General features: G+C 38.8%; 1 protein-coding gene across 8 annotated transcripts in view; it reads left to right on the forward strand.

Moving 5' to 3' along the window:
* JMJD1C (jumonji domain containing 1C) overlaps window positions 1-15,732 on the forward strand; it is a 162,825-nt gene that overhangs the window by 138,249 nt on the left and 8,844 nt on the right. For 7 of the 8 annotated variants that reach the window (XM_056495410.1, XM_056495416.1, XM_056495411.1 and 4 more), the window contains 13 exons: window positions 2,108-2,309; window positions 3,934-4,148; window positions 5,092-5,244; window positions 8,010-8,099; window positions 9,342-9,469; window positions 9,651-9,864; window positions 11,225-11,439; window positions 11,706-11,984; window positions 12,375-12,543; window positions 12,952-13,042; window positions 13,142-13,272; window positions 14,380-14,502; window positions 15,536-15,675. In XM_056495410.1, coding sequence (XP_056351385.1) covers window positions 2,108-2,309; window positions 3,934-4,148; window positions 5,092-5,244; window positions 8,010-8,099; window positions 9,342-9,469; window positions 9,651-9,864; window positions 11,225-11,439; window positions 11,706-11,984; window positions 12,375-12,543; window positions 12,952-13,042; window positions 13,142-13,272; window positions 14,380-14,502; window positions 15,536-15,675 — 2,150 coding nt within the window. The remainder of the gene's footprint in view (window positions 1-2,107; window positions 2,310-3,933; window positions 4,149-5,091; window positions 5,245-8,009; window positions 8,100-9,341; window positions 9,470-9,650; window positions 9,865-11,224; window positions 11,440-11,705; window positions 11,985-12,374; window positions 12,544-12,951; window positions 13,043-13,141; window positions 13,273-14,379; window positions 14,503-15,535; window positions 15,676-15,732) is intronic. The other variant, XM_056495412.1, reaches the window with a different exon arrangement.

The raw sequence follows: 15,732 nt of genomic DNA on the forward strand, positions 1-15,732 counted from the left end.
ATTTGGTTAGTGGAAGGTTTAAGGGAGAATAATTTCACACTCCTAACTAGCATGTGTAGTACATGGTGTTAACATCCCTCTTTGTTTAAGGAATAAAAAGATTTAGGGAAATAAAAATTTCCATTTAAATGTAATATTGTAATGTGTAGCAGATTTTAACTGGATTAAACTGAAAAGAGAAACTGGTCTGCCAACATAAGGGATTTTATTTAAAAACTTGCCTTACTTTTTATCCCAGTTCTTCTTTGTCTTTGGTCTGGTTAAGTGTTAGAGAGTCTACCATTAAATTACTTCTTGTAAGACATTTTAAGTACAGGTAGCAAGAAAATGAGCAGTACTACTTGTAATTGCATTCTGTGGCTTTTCACTATCTGGTGTATAAAGTTATTCTGGTATCTGACAGTACTTGATTCCTGAATTATACTGGGTGCTGAAAGTGTTGTAGTCTGTCTGAAGTATTCTGAATATTTGGTCCAGTGGTAATAGTATTACTTTTTCATTCTGCTCCCAAGAAAAGGGAGGATCAAGGCTAACATGCCTGTAAAATCTTCAGCTTCCCTTAAAGTAAGCTGTAAATACATGCATGTTAAGTGTTTATGACCTTTCTGTTGTTGTGAAGGATTTTTTTTTGTGGTAAATTCCTGCAAGACAGCTGGTCAGAGATTTTTCTTTCAAAAATAACTTTCCACAGAATTTTACACAAAATCATAGTCAACCTTGAGGAGCTTTCAGGAAAGACGGTGTTCCCTTGGAACAGCTGCCTATGTTTTCTGTAGGTGGCTGAAGGTAACTAAATCTGCCTCAGGGTCTGGTGTTCATTAGCAGTTTTGCTGCATGGATGGTATGTGGATTGAAGAGTGCTTTGTCCTGATGCTGTTTTGGAAAGCCCCCCAGGAGCTCATGTGCTAGCCAGAGCCCTTAGAGCTCCAGGCTGTGAAGCTCCCTCCTGCAAAGCAAGGCATTGCAAAGCAAGGCATTTCACAGCTCTGCCAGTGTTGGGGGTCTTCCAAGTGCCTACCCAGAGACCTTGAAGTCTAGCAGCTTCCGGATGACACCCAGAATCTCTGCTTCCAAGGCAGAAAACATTGTTTTGGACTCGTAAACCTGTACTTGGGCCCTTATAGGTTTTAATACAGTTACTGTCATGCCTTGGGTGTGCATAGAGTGTGATTTCTAGGCCAGGAACTGAGGCATAGGTAGTCTGTCACTTGCAAAGTTTGTGCAAGTCATGTCTGGCAAAATAACAATCTGAACCCAGGTACCAAGTCCAAAGTTAGCACTCTGACCCTTTTATCATTCTACGTCAGATCCCTGTTTACAGGGCATGAACTTTCAAGAGTAGTGGTAGATGAAATGACAGATAATTCTCTCTATCTGCAGATAAGAGTGGTGCTACTTTCAAGACTCCTCAAAATGAAAGCTTGGTTAAGTAACAGCAGGGTTCAGTTTCAAAACTTGTATGTGAAAATTGAACTTATTACTCATTAGACTTGCTCCTCACGTTGCTTGGTGTCTGATCTGCTGACTTCAGTATCAAAAATAGAGTTATAGTCTTTGGCCTTGCAAAGCCAACAAACCATACAGGGTGTAAATGGATTCTGTGAATATAGCTGCTATTCTGTAGTCACAGCTGTAACTTCAGAAAAAAAATAATTTGAAGGAGTTGGAATTTGGTTGGAAGGAGTTAGAAGTTGGTTTTTAAAAGCTCTGCTTTTTATTTATTAAACTGTGGCCTTTTTTGCCTATACCTTCACTTGAAACAGAGTTCAAACCTTTATTGCAGGTATTGTATGTCTTCTTGTCAGAATGAGATTCTGATGATCGTTTTAGTAGAATATCTGGTGAATTATACACCTAATATAAGGGGAAATGTAGTGTCTTGGCAGCTTAGCAGTTACTTAACTGTGCTCCTGCCTGTGTAAGTTTAATTGGTCCCTTTGCTTTTTTAACTTTGGTGCTGACAGGCAGGCAAGTGGAAATAAAAATGAAATACGTTATGCAGGTAACAAGTGTACCAGAAAAAAAATGTTGACTGCTGACTATCTTGACTGTGATCTGTGAGGAAGCAATGTCAGTACCTCATCTGAAACTCTCCTTGTTTTTGCAGCTGGTATACCTCGCTCAGTGTTAAAAGACTGGCGCAAAGTAAAGAAGCTGAAGCAAACGGGAGAGTCCTTTTTGCAGGATGATTCTTGTTCTGAAATAGGACCAAATTTGCAAAAATGCAGAGAATGTAGGTTAATAAGAAGTAAGAAAGGAGAAGAGCCAACTCATTCACCAGTATTTTGTAGATTTTACTACTTTCGGCGGTAAGTATGCCTAGTTTCCTGGTAATGTGGTCCTTCAGCTTTTAAAAATAATATTGACAAAGGACTGGCATACTTGAAAGCATGTCTCATTTTTCTGGTTCAGTCCACCCGATAAAAGACAGTATCTATTTTAACAGTATTTACATTTGTATTTCTTTTGTGGATTGACTTCATTGCGGTTTAAAGCTTTCTAATAGAGACATCAGAACATCTGCCTGGTGTACCTTAGTCAAGCAGAAAATACTGCATGTCACCATTACCAGTTTTTCAGGACAAGTCATACAATTGCAGAGTTGCACTTATGCCAGTATATGGTGGGAATGTTGCTCAGGGTTTTCTGGGAGTTTTCTGAGGACAAGAGAGGAGTTGTGACCACCTTTTTTGCAATTAATGCCCCATCAAGGAAAACTCACAAGTAAAAAATTTCCTGGGGTGCAGGAAGCACCAAGAAAGGGTAAAACAACTTGAATTTATGTATGAATCATGCTGTCAGTATTAATCCAACTTGTTATTGACAAGAAACTGTTTCCTAAGTGGGGTTTAATTTTTTGTTATGAATCTCCAGTTACAGGACTTGGTATAGCTATAGGAATCATTTCAAGGCTGGACTCTGAATATCTTCACTGTAATAATATTTGCTTCCACATTTGGCAGAGTTGGAATTTTAGTTTATTTTCTTCCCCCTGTATAAAGGAGAAAACATAAATATTTAAAAAAACCAATATGGAATTAAAAAACTTGGATTTTTTTATTATATTGTAGGAAATTTTACAGCAGTTTAATTATTTTCATTGTGTTTAGATAGTGAGTCTTGAATTGCAAAAGTTTACACTTCTTTTGGAAATTGTTAATGTTTTGAAAGCTGAAAGTTGATAATTTCATCTTGTTCATTTGAATACATATCTGAACGTTACTTTTGGTACTTCTGAATTCAGGACTGTTTCACCGGCATGAATTCCTTAAGTGTTATAATCATATCTGTATAATGACTTACTCTGTTTTGGATAAGATGGAATGATCAATTGTTACCACTTAAAAATAGGCTAAGTATAGCCAGAGTTAGTGGAATGGCCCTGGGTAGGGTAACAGGAAAGCGTTTTACAGGTCAAAGTTTAGTGGATACAAAAACGTTAGCTTCTATTGGTGATTTATTGTGCCTAGGAAAATTTAAATGTAATGTTTATACTTTCTCAGTATGAGAGCAGTAGGGTATGAAAATCTATGAAATACAAGTCAGGGTGAGTGACTGCTTTCACAGACATTCCAAAAATTGAAAGTGAGGAAGGAAAGTAGGTAGAACCAAACTTTGAGGAAAAAAAACCCCACCAAAACAATCTGTCTGTAATTTTAAAGGAGTAATAAAGGTTAGAGAGAGATAATGATGAGTGAATGGGATGCAAAAAAGCTCCTGAAAGGTTTTTTTTAATTGTCATGCTTCCTTACTGATAATTTTAAAACTCTTTCCATCAGTAGATTTGTTTTAAAATTAAAGAAGTATGTAGGTTAATAAGGTGAAAAGAAAACTTCGATGTTGTAAGATCAAAGCAGCAAGGTAAAGTAGCAAGTAAATTGGAAGTCACAAAATATAATGATATATGCAGTCAAACTATGTTTTCATTTTTAGGTTGTCTTTTAGTAAGAACGGAGTGGTTAGGATAGATGGTTTCTCCTCTCCTGATCAATATGATGATGAAGCACTGAGTTTATGGACACATGAAAACTATGAAGATGATGAACTGGACCTAGAAACTTCTAAATACATTCTAGATATCATAGGGGATAAATTTTGTCAGTTGGTAACGTCTGAGCAAACAGCCATGTCCTGGGTGAAAAAAGACGGTAAGGAATCCTCAATGTTCTCAAGTGTTCTGCAGTTTTTCTTGGATGACCATTGCTTCCTTTTGCATAGCTCTCTTTCCCTGGCTGTTGGATTTTTCTAGGCTGTTTGGTAAGAGGATATGCTGGGAAGGGTTCCTTCCTCAGTGGGCCAGCCTGATCCACCCTTCCTGTGCTGGTGGCTATGCTGAACCGGGGCCAGGCTCCTGTTCGGTTTGGAGTAGCCTCCATTCCCACCTTGGTCTCCAGCCAGAGCAGCCAGCTCCCAGCCAAGGCCTGTGGTGAGCCAGGTACTGACTGCTGCCAACAAATGGTGTGTTTCTGATGTGTCTCTTTCCCAAAACAAAGGAGAAGAGTGGAGCAGCATGGGCCTCACAGAGCATGTGCTGACACTGTCAGCTCCTCCCCACCAAAGCCACCGTCCATCCTTCTGGCCCACAGCAGATGGGCACAGACTGGTGGCTCTACTAGTTCCAGGCTGTATGAGGAGGAAGTGGAGCAGAAATCACATACTAGCCAGGTCTCCTGGACAGGCACCTGCCTCCCATCCTTTCAGGTTCAGCTGTCCAGCTCACTGTTTTAGATCAAACATGTTTTGTGGGCAGTCAGGTGAAAAACCCTCTTGAGTGCATGGGGTTAAAAGTGTGTGCTAGAAAAATTCTTCATTCTTAAAGCAATATCTTTCCTGTGTTACTTGAGTCCGTGTTTTCTGAATGCTTTATTTCTTTGTAAGGTGTTAATAGTAGCATTGAAAGAGGATGGTGTGTAATAGAACTAAGGGGCGGGGTGTAGCTCTTGATGGCCTGTTCGTGATGGATCACTTTCCTCCCCCAAAACCCAGTTGTGTGTGAGGGGAAACTTATGAATTCTTCATCTATAAAGACTATTAATTTTGTGCTTTGCATTTAAATTTCAGTCCTTTTATTCTGCTTATTTTGTATTTCAGCCAAAATTGCATGGAAGAGAGCAGTGAGAGGAGTCCGTGAGATGTGTGATGCATGTGAAGCCACATTATTTAACATTCATTGGGTCTGCCAAAAATGTGGATTTGTGGTCTGCCTAGATTGTTACAAAGCAAAGGAAAGGAAAAGTTCTAGAGGTCAGTTCCTTATGAACTAGCGTTGTATAGGCTGTTTATTCTCATTTGTTGCAGAGCCTGCTGATCCACTAGAAGTCTTTCTGTAAAGTATTAAGTTACTTCTTGTGTGTATTGGTTTCTCTTAGATATTTTTTGCCTCCTTTTTTGTCAGATACATAATTAGTCATTCAGAAATCAACTGCTGTGGGGGCTATTTTAGCTCTTTGTCCGCATTTCAGTCTTTTTGTGTGGATTGTTGTGGATTGCTTGTGCCTTGCTCCTCAGGGTTAATCTTGTTCTTCATTTGTGAGACTTGTGCTCAGTCACGCCTCCCTGTTTATGGTAACTCATTGCTGTTAAGACTTGCCTTGATTTGAATGCTTTCTGAAGTCTTCCCTTTGGAAATGGCTTGTCATACTGAGGTAACATCCTATTTTATAGTTTTATCATAAAAAAGAAAGAGGTGGAGATAAATGCTCTGTGTAGTATTTAAAATGAGTATTAATGGAAGTTCCACGATCCATAAGCCCACACATATGTGTGGTTTATCCTGTGCTCTAATGGGAATGTCTGCTTTAGTTTGGAGAGAGGGTAGTTTAACAGGACTGACTTGCAAACCTCTGGTTTCTGGGTGACCCAGCTGAGTTGCAATTGAAAGGAGGAGTTACTTGGAGATTTGGGCTTGGAGCCGTTGGCTGTGACACTGGTATGCAGGTTGCTTGGTAGAATGCATTGCCTTCCCTGGGAGGCAGGCACTGTGCCCTGGCAGTTGTGCAGTCAGATGCTGTGCCAGGAGCTGATGTAAAGATAATGCTGTTTTGAAAAGCAGTTCCATGTTTGTCATAGTCGCATAATGTCAAAGATGGGAAGAATTAACAAAATCAAGTTTAACTACTAGGTGGCAAAGCTTTGCCAAATGGATAGTCTTACCCATTTTGTCCCTGGCTTGCAGTGACAGGCCTCCTACACGGAAGATTTTAGGGAGCTAATGTCAGTATTTTCCCTCACTGAGAACAGCTGTTAATGCTTTAATGCTGGAGGCTGCTTCAGCAGCACTTCACTGGCTGAAGTCTGTGTGTGCACGTATGTGTGCCTCCATCTGACGCTTGGGATATATGCCAAACATTATTTACCCTGGTGGGAACATACAGTCAGAGGCTTTTTATAGTACATTTTAAACAGCCAGGAAAATTTTAGTAAAATGTCTCAGAAGTTTGAACAAGCAATATAAAGAAGGAGGCTTCTCTTCAGTTTTCTTACAAGGAGGACTTTCTCCTTTCTGTTGATTGCAATTCTACGTGTGAAAGCAGAAGTACGACGGCATCCCTCACTGTGGCTTAATTTTTGATGCTGTAGGATTCATGTAAACTGTGTTGCTTCTTTGGAACTCTCTTAAAAAACATTCCAAACCACTCAGCCATCTCTATATAAATAGGACTTTATATTACACCATTTTTTCTGGAACCATTAGTTGTTTTTACAGTTGCTTAATGTAACAGAGAATCCCTTGGTTTTTCCCTGCTTCAGTAGGAATGTTAGCGGTTTAAGTACTCCAGATTCAGATACTTATGAATGACTTCGCTTATCACTTCATGATCACAGGAGTGAATGAATATGCAATTATTGTTACCTTCAGACAGTTCATGGCACCATCAAGTGGGATGCCATGTTACGGCAGTTCCATGAGAAAATAGATTAAGTAGATACATAGTGTTTTGTTGTCTTGATATACTTATGTTTGTGACCAGTTGGATATTTAGATGTTTTAGGTGTTTCAAAAACTACTGAATAGCTTATAAATTTAGTATATATCTGAAGGAACATTTGAAAACATTGTGTACCTACTACAGTGTAAAAAAAACCCGCCTTAAATGTGTTAAATGCTTCCTATGGTGTATTCCTTAGTTTAAGTTGCTGGAGTGAGCAAACTGGTAAAAGGCTTCGAAAAGTGTCTTAAAATTAGCAGTTCAATGGATAGGACACAAGACTGGGGATTGAGAGAGAAATTGCTTTCTTTCTGCCCCAAAATCACATAGCAGGTCGGTTACCAGTTGCTTGTCCAGACATTTTTTGCTCTTGTTCTTGTGTGTTTTCTTTACACTGTATGTTTTGGGAGAGTCTTCCTTAAACATTTTAGAAAACCTCTCTCTCCTTTCAGTTAGGCCCTCTCACTAGCACAAATGATTTTCAGCCAGTTTTAGGGTTTCATGGTTGCTTTAATGTGACATAAATCCATGATGCAACTTCCCTCTTCTTTGTGCCACCAGTACCACTTGATGTAGCTGCATTGTAAGCTGAATCAGAGAAATGACTTGGTTAGAAGTTCATCTTTTTGGCTTATCTGGTGAACTTTGGTTGAAAACAGACACTTCCAATTGGAGTATGGATTGTCTCAAATTAGATGAACCATACAATCACAGCCTAATTATGTCTCTTTTCCATGGCAGGATTCATCAAGGGAGGCTCATGGCCTTAATAGCAACTGTAAAGGATTTCAGCCTATGATAAATTGGCAACTGAGTAAATGTTGTAAAGGGAATACACTTTGAAATTTGGAAGTAATTGGCAAGGGCCTGTGTTACAGATACAGCTATTTCAGTGTTGTTAAAACTCTTTTTGTTAATGTGAAAAGTAGCTGTTGAATGCAAGTCCTTGTCACACCGAATACCTGGACAGACGGCCTGTATATGCAGAGAAATGTTTCTAACCAAAACCAGTCTGAAAGACCTTAGCTCTATCTGTATGTAACAGAAGGGAAGTAAAACATTGGCAGTATTATTTTTCAGATAAGGAGTTGTATGCCTGGATGAAGTGTGTGAAGGGACAGCCTCATGATCACAAGCACCTGATGCCAACACAGATTATTCCAGGCTCTGGTAAGACCATTTCCCAGGTCTTTCTGTGAAGAGGGGCAAGAGTTGTTTCTTGAAACTTCTAGTTTTCCATTTAAAAGCCTGGGAACTGGGTTAAATTGTTGCAAAAAGGCAAGTGGTTCTGGGCAGTTGGCAGCACTGGGCACAGATGATGATGAGAGTAAGAGGAGTGTGCTGACAGATGTGTAAAGGGGTTTTGGGGACAGTGAAGAAATTGAAGGCCATTTTCGTGATGAGTTTTTTTCAGAGCAGAATAAAACAATCAGAATGTACTTAATAAATCTGATGTTAGCTGTTAAAATCTTTAAATAGTACTACTGAGGCAACAGATTTTTGGGTATTTGTTTTTTACTGCTGCCTATCCTGTACCCAAAAAGAAAAGAAGGGTTTTGATTCAGATGATTGAGCAAAACGCAGTGAATGAGCTCATGGTAATTGAAAAACTAAGCAGGAATCGTAAACCCAGCTAGATTCAGAATTCTGGTTACAACCAAGTAAGTTCTCTGAAGTAGTGCCTTTAGGTGTGGTGTAGTGGTTGTTAGCACAAGATTTCCGTCAGCATTGATACAGACCAGAAAATAGAAAACTGAAGTGTGCCCTTAAATGCACTAAGTAAATTCCCAGGTTATTTTAAGCTGAAAATAAAGAACCAATATTCTATGGGTTGTTGCATGTTAGTTCAGGTAGAAGTGAAGGTTGGGTAGATTTCATAACAAATTCAAATTGTGGCATTTCCCAGAACAAGTTCTAGACTGAAACTGGTTTTAATTTTAAGTTGTGAAAGTGAACCCCACTCATCTGGAAACGGCGCAATGAAGACTGCCAACTTAAGCTCAGTTTTGTTCTTCTGTGCATACCCATTACTAAATAGCCTTCGTCTATGCTCACAGTCTGATTTTTTTGTCAAGATATGGCTCACTTCTGTCTGTAGCTGATGGTTTTATTGAATGAAGCAATGATACACCCATTGAACAATGAGAAGTAAATAATTAATGGCTTGCCTGATGTGTTCCATGCAATGGGAATGCAGACTAAAGCTTACATTATTCAGAAGAGTAATGTGCAATTATTTAATTTAACGTCTCTCTACACAAGCTTAAAGATAAACTGGGTAGTCATTTTGGAGTAGTTTTTGGGGGTAAATTCAGCATTTTTAATATTTTAAAACATCACAGTGTGTGTGTTGTAAAGAGGGTCACAGAATGACTGACAGCTACTGATGGTTTTCTTCTTAATTGTCTTCAGTTTTGACAGATCTTTTAGATGCTATGCACACTATTAGAGAAAAATTTGAAATTAAATCCCATTGTCAGTGTACCACCAAGCAGAACACACAACCTGGCAAGCTCCCTGCAATGAATGGTGTGTCTCAGGTGAGTCTAAAATGTATGTATATATTGCATCTTGTTCAAGTGATCTGGTTATGGTGGATTTTTGAATTTAGATACTACTAGTTGCATTTTAGTTTGTGTATGTGAGGGTTAAATGCTGGCCATGTCTTTGAAATGCATTAAAGTGAAGCTATGTAGTTAAAAATAAATTTGTTCTTTACAGGTTTTGCAGAATGTCCTTAACCACAGTAATAAAATTTCTCTATGTATGCCTGAGTCTCAACAGCAGAATACTCCTCAAAAGTCTGAGACAAATGGTAACACAAGTCCAAGAAGTGATGTGAGCACAGACAGCAAGTTAACACCACCTGAATCCCAGTCCCCACTGCATTGGCTGGCTGATCTTGCTGAGCAAAAAGCCAGAGAAGAAAAAAAAGGTGTGTGTTTGAAATTGTCGTATCATGTCTGTGACTTTGGGAGCACTACTGGTATGTTGCAGATGACACTAAGCTGGGAGCGTGTGTCAATCTGTTGGAAGGTAGGAGGGCTGTGCAAAGAGACCTGGAAGAGTTGGATGGATGAGCAGAGTCCAGTAAGATGAAGTTTAACAAGTGCTAGTGCCAAGTCCTGCATTTTGGCCACAAAAGCCCCCTGCAATGCTATGGGCTGGGGACAGTGTGGCTGCACAGTGCCCGGGCAGAAAGGGACCTGGGGTACTGGTCAGCAGCCAACTGAACATGAACCAGCAGTGTGCCCTGGGGGCCAAGGAGGCCAAGGGCACCTGGCCTGTGTCAGGAACACTGTGGCCAGCTGGACCAGGGAGGTCATTCTTCCCCTGTACTCGGCACTGGTGAGGCCACAGCTTGAGTGCTCTGTCCAGTTGTGGGCCCCCAGTTTAGGAAGGACATTGAGACACTTGAACATGTCCAAAGAGGCTGGTGAGGGGCTTGGAACACAAGCCCTGTGAGGAACAACTGGGGGAGCTGGGCTTGTTTAATCTGGAGAAAAGGATACACAGAGGTGACCTTATCACTCTCTACAACTTCCTGAAAGGTGGTTGTGGTTAGGTGGGGATTGGTCTCTTTTTCTAGGCAACAGCTGACAAAATGAGAGGACACAGTCTTAAGCTGCACCAAGGGAAATTTAGGTTGGATGTTACAATTTTTTTTTTTTTTTTAAACTGAAAGAGTGATAAAGCACTGGAATTATCTGCCCAGGGAGGTGGTGGAGTCACCATCCCTAGATGTGTTTAAAAAAAGATTGGATGTGGCACTCAGTGCTGTGGTTTAGTTGAGGTGGTGTTAGGGCACGGGCTGGACTTGCTCTTAAAGGTTTCTTCCAAACTAGTGATTCCATGTGGTTCTGTGAGTGAATTAATAAAACAAAGTAACACCATTTGCTGCTCACAAAAAGAAAAGATAGTGTTCTTTTCTCTACTGATTGCAACCTTGAAACTAAACTGCAGTGCCTTTCCCTGGTGGCGTCAGAATCTGTCACTCTCAGATCCACAGGGTGGAATGCATGTGTCCTGTGGAAGTATTTCCTGCTACAGCATATCTCACCCAGCACAGGTACTCACTCAGCTTGTCTTAAAAGCTGAGGGAGGGCCTTTGCTTGGTCACATGGTTTTACTGTATTTTGAGGGATGTATTTCATCCTCTGGTGTGTTTCCAGGTGAATAAAACACTAGTGCTGCACAGTCTGTTACCACCTGTAGGAAATGCAGGATGCTGGTGCTGTTCTGTGTGTGCACCATGATACAACAGTGTAAACTTGAAATGCTAATTTTTGTTTTAGAGAACAAAGAATGTCCTTCTGGAAAACATTCAAAGGAAGGGAAAGACCAGGATAATTTGGAGTCCTCAAACTGTAAAAGTTCTCCTCCTGCATGCCAGAACAACGAGCAGGGCTCAACTTTACGAGATCTGTTAACTACAACAGCAGGCAAACTGCGCCTGGGTTCTACAGATGCTGGCATTGCTTTTGCTCCAGTTTACTCTACAGGAACAGCAGTAAGTGTTTACAAGATGCACAGTTTTTCTCTTAGGATCTGAAAATCTCTGTCAATCTGTTCTGGCACATTACAGTTAGAGCAATCTGATAGGTGTATTGCTTTAAATACTCATTCCTAATTAAAACTTCAAATGTGCACACATATTAACATTTTGGTTTTATATATGATGATAATAGATACAACATCAGAAATATTATTCTCATTCAAAAGGAATTGCATTAGGTTGCTTTTATGTTGTTTAAGCATACATTTGTTTTCTAATAGAGTGGAAAGAGTGGAAGGACTATGCCAAACATTCTTGATGACATAATTGCTTCAGTAGTAGAAAACAAGATTCCGCCAAATAGAGCACCAAAGATAAATGTAAAATCTGAAATAAAAGATGAGCCAAAGGATGATAAGAAATGTATTCAGGATGACTGCAGTAAACGGTACAGTGATATCCAGTATTCGTGGATCTGTGATAAGCATGTTCTGTGGCTCAGAGACCATAAAAACAGCAACAACTGGAAGCTCTTCAAAGACTGCTGGAAACAAGGAAGGGTAAGTATTAAGCAGATTGATCAGTAAAGTGACATCCATATGAGCTCTGGGGAGTTGTGTATTAAAGAACAGAAATGCCTAACTCCATGTTTGAAACTGGGGGCAAAAAAAGGTTGTCAGGTATACCTGACAGATAAACTTTTTGTGTAGTTAAACTTGAGTTTACCACTAGTAATAAACAGGACATTTCTGTTGTGGAATTTCAGATTCCAAAAAGAGGTGACACCTTTAGATATGGGTGCTGCTGGAGGAAGTGTTAACAGCTCAGTAAGGCCAAGGTCTTCCATGTGTGTTCCAGACACATTTGTATTCCAGTTCAGTTAAAGAATTTGTGTACATGCAGAAGGATAAGAACTGATTTCAAAAATTATTTTGTTTTACTCTTTACAGCCCGTTTTGGTGTCTGGTATGCATAAGAAAATGAACTTCAGCCTGTGGAAAGCTGAGTCAATCAGTCTGGATTTTGGAAACCAGCAAGCCGATATCTTGAATTGCAAGGACAGTATTATTTCAAACACCAACGTCAAGGAGTTCTGGGATGGTTTTGAAGATGTTTCGAGTATGTTCCATAAAATGTATTATGGTATTGATTCTGAACATGATCAGTGTTAGAAACTGAAGTTAAAAATTACCATTATGTATCTTGAGACTTTGAAGAAACTTGAAAAAAAAAAAGCTCTTAGTAATCTGTTTCCAGAGAATGTGGTGGAAACTTGCATTTTGTATCTATGCAGAATTAAGAATGCACTATTATACTGGCTAGGTCTGACTTAAGAAACCAGACAAATGTCCTTCTTACTTAAATAGCTGAGTTTGGTTTGTATCATTCTCAAGTCTTGAAATAAATTATCTCGTGTTTATGCATGAAATTTTGATTCTTGGCAGGTTTAGAGTTAATGTTTATATTTTAGTTGAGTTAAGTAAAACACAGTATATTACTTTCTAGTTATTTTTGTATTACTTACAGAACGGCAAAAAGTAAAAAATGGAGAAACAGCTCTACTAAAACTGAAAGACTGGCCTTCTGGTGAAGATTTCAAGACCATGATGCCAGCAAGGTATTTTGAGTTTAATATTTCTTAAGCCAGTCTAAATATTATTCTATTTAATATTTAAACACAAAATCAATTATATTTTTTTTTTCTTTTTTCCTCCAGGTATGAGGACTTACTAAAAAGTTTACCCTTGCCTGAATATTGTAGTCCAGAAGGAAAACTAAACTTGGCTTCTCATCTGCCAGGATTTTTTGTCCGCCCAGATTTGGGGCCCAGGCTATGCAGTGCATATGGTGAGTTTGCCTTACAAGTGCAGCAGTTACCTCTTGCCTTAAACTTGTAAAATATCACACATACAATGGTTGGTACAAAGTTGAGCTTTCTTGAAGGATAATTGTTCACTGAATGTAGGGGAAATACTGACTGACTTGGCATGCACATGGGTCTGACATGCACCTGTGCCATGAGAGTCTTATTTGCTTCTCCATTTCTTTCCATCTTTTCTTATGCTGCTAGAGTATTCTGAAGCATAGAAATGGCTAGCTGCTGTATAAATGGACCGCAGTAGAACTGTCTTTAGTAATGCTATGTGACAAAATAGTTCCTGAAATACCATTGTGTTCATAATTCTGGTCATAAATCATTCTTACCATATTTCATAATTTATTTTGTGTGCTGTACACTCAAAAGCCTGTTTAGAAAAGGTTGATTTCCTCAGACACTTTCTGTCTGCTCCTTCTTTTGCAAAGAATTTTGTTCAATTCTGTTTTACAAATTATTCTGATAGGACAAGAAATAGTAATTTGTGACACAGTGGCTTTGATTTTTAAAAGTTCTCCAAATATCCTATGAAAGAAGCATATTAACAATGGTGATAATGGCACGGGTCTGAGAACTGTGTCATTAATGCTACTCTGAGATAATACTGCTTGAAGGCTTAGTGTTCCAAAATGACCTTTTGACTTAAGAATGTTCATTTCCACTGACTAAAACTAAATATAATTTTCCTCTTTGAGTGTTATTTTGATTAAGAACACTCTCACAGCCAGATGTGAAAGTGACAGATTTGATAACCTTGTGTATTCATTGTACCTGTATTCTGCCCTGAACAACCTGAAGGGTTGAAGAGGAATGGAATGTAGTGGTCAGGAAGTGTCTCTGACTGTTCTGCTGAAATGTTTTGTTCTGACACAGATGTTGTGCAGGGACAGATACCTGGACTAAGAGAGAATTTCAAGGACTCTGTTAAAAAGTAATGTTTTCTTGTTTAGCAGGTGAATTGAAACCATATTTGTCTATCTCAGTGATGCCAAGTATGTTTCAGAAATTTCTTCTCCGTTGTTGCATTTCTGATTTGAGTATGCAATACAAACAGATCTTAATTTTATCTTGTAACATAGGTGTGGCTGCTACTAAAGACCATGACATAGGAACCACAAATCTCCATATTGAAGTTTCTGATGTTGTGAACATCCTTGTTTATGTTGGCATAGCCAAAGGAAATGGAGTACTTTCTAAATCAGGTAATGAAACTCACTCACTCTAAAAGGTGTAGATGGACTGAATGTTCTGCCCCTTCTAAAATTTAGACTGTTCTTCAGAAGGCAATGAAATAAATCCATAAGAACTTGCTTACAGCTGGAAGATTCTTTGTTTCAGGGGTTTGCACACACATTAGTTCTATATAAAATACACTGCAGTTCATAAATTATGAAATGGTATTTCAGACTCTTTATACTTTTTTTGTCGTTATGTATAATTGATGTGCCATTCTTGTACTGAGACTGGCATAGCTAATGGAAGTGCAGGGTTAAGGATTTTCTCTGAAACCTGTGTTGGTTCTAATAATTATGTCAGGATGATGTATTTGCCAAACCTTCTGTTTATGCAGCTTCTTCTGGATGCACTGTGCTTACTCTATTGAATTTGGGTTGTAATGTAATTTTTCACTGGAGAGCTTAAATTGGTGTAGGTTAGTCATATCTATGAGGTTTATTGCTTATGTGAAACAGTCTTTAAATCAATGAAAGAGCTTTGTTTCTTTGCCCTTTTTCTTTTGTCCTCTTATTCTGTAATCAGCAAATGTAGATTTTGGGTGTGACTAAAAAAAGCTGCAAGTAAGGTTCGTGTTTATTTGATTTGTTTTCACTTGTGTGTGCACCGAGTTATTAGCCAACTTGAGCATCCTGGGAGAGCTCTGGCTGCAGCAACAGCATGGCAAATGCTTGTGCTGACTGCAGGAAAACACCTTTTTCATAGTTTCATTTTTGGTACTAGCCCTGTTTGTTTTTTTTCAGCTAGGAGATTGTGTTCTCTTGAATTCAGGAAATGTGAAAAAGTTAAACATAAAAATTAAACTTACTTTTAAGGTATCCATGGCATTCATGTTCTAGTAACAAATTACAAACACTGAACAGAAAGATCACCTGGTGGCTTCTGTTGTATTCAGCAAACTTTTATCTGCTCAGTCTCACTAAAGAAATTTGAAAAGAAGGTATTTAGTTTCAACATTTTTTCTCCTTTTCACATTTAAAGAATATTTTTGTTAAACCCTAGGAGTTTTGAAGAAGTTGGAAGAGGAAGATTTGGATGACCTTTTAAGGAAGAGGTTGAAAGATTCAAGTGAATTACCTGGTGCTTTATGGCACATTTATGCTGGCAAAGATGCTGACAAGATAAGAGAGTTTCTGCAAAAGGTTAGGTTTATTACATGTAATTTATAAATATAACCTAAGTAATTGGTAAATCAAAGG

This window comes from Oenanthe melanoleuca, chromosome 6 (assembly GCF_029582105.1).
Source record: "Oenanthe melanoleuca isolate GR-GAL-2019-014 chromosome 6, OMel1.0, whole genome shotgun sequence".
In the NCBI taxonomy this organism is placed as follows: Eukaryota; Metazoa; Chordata; class Aves; order Passeriformes; family Muscicapidae; genus Oenanthe; species Oenanthe melanoleuca.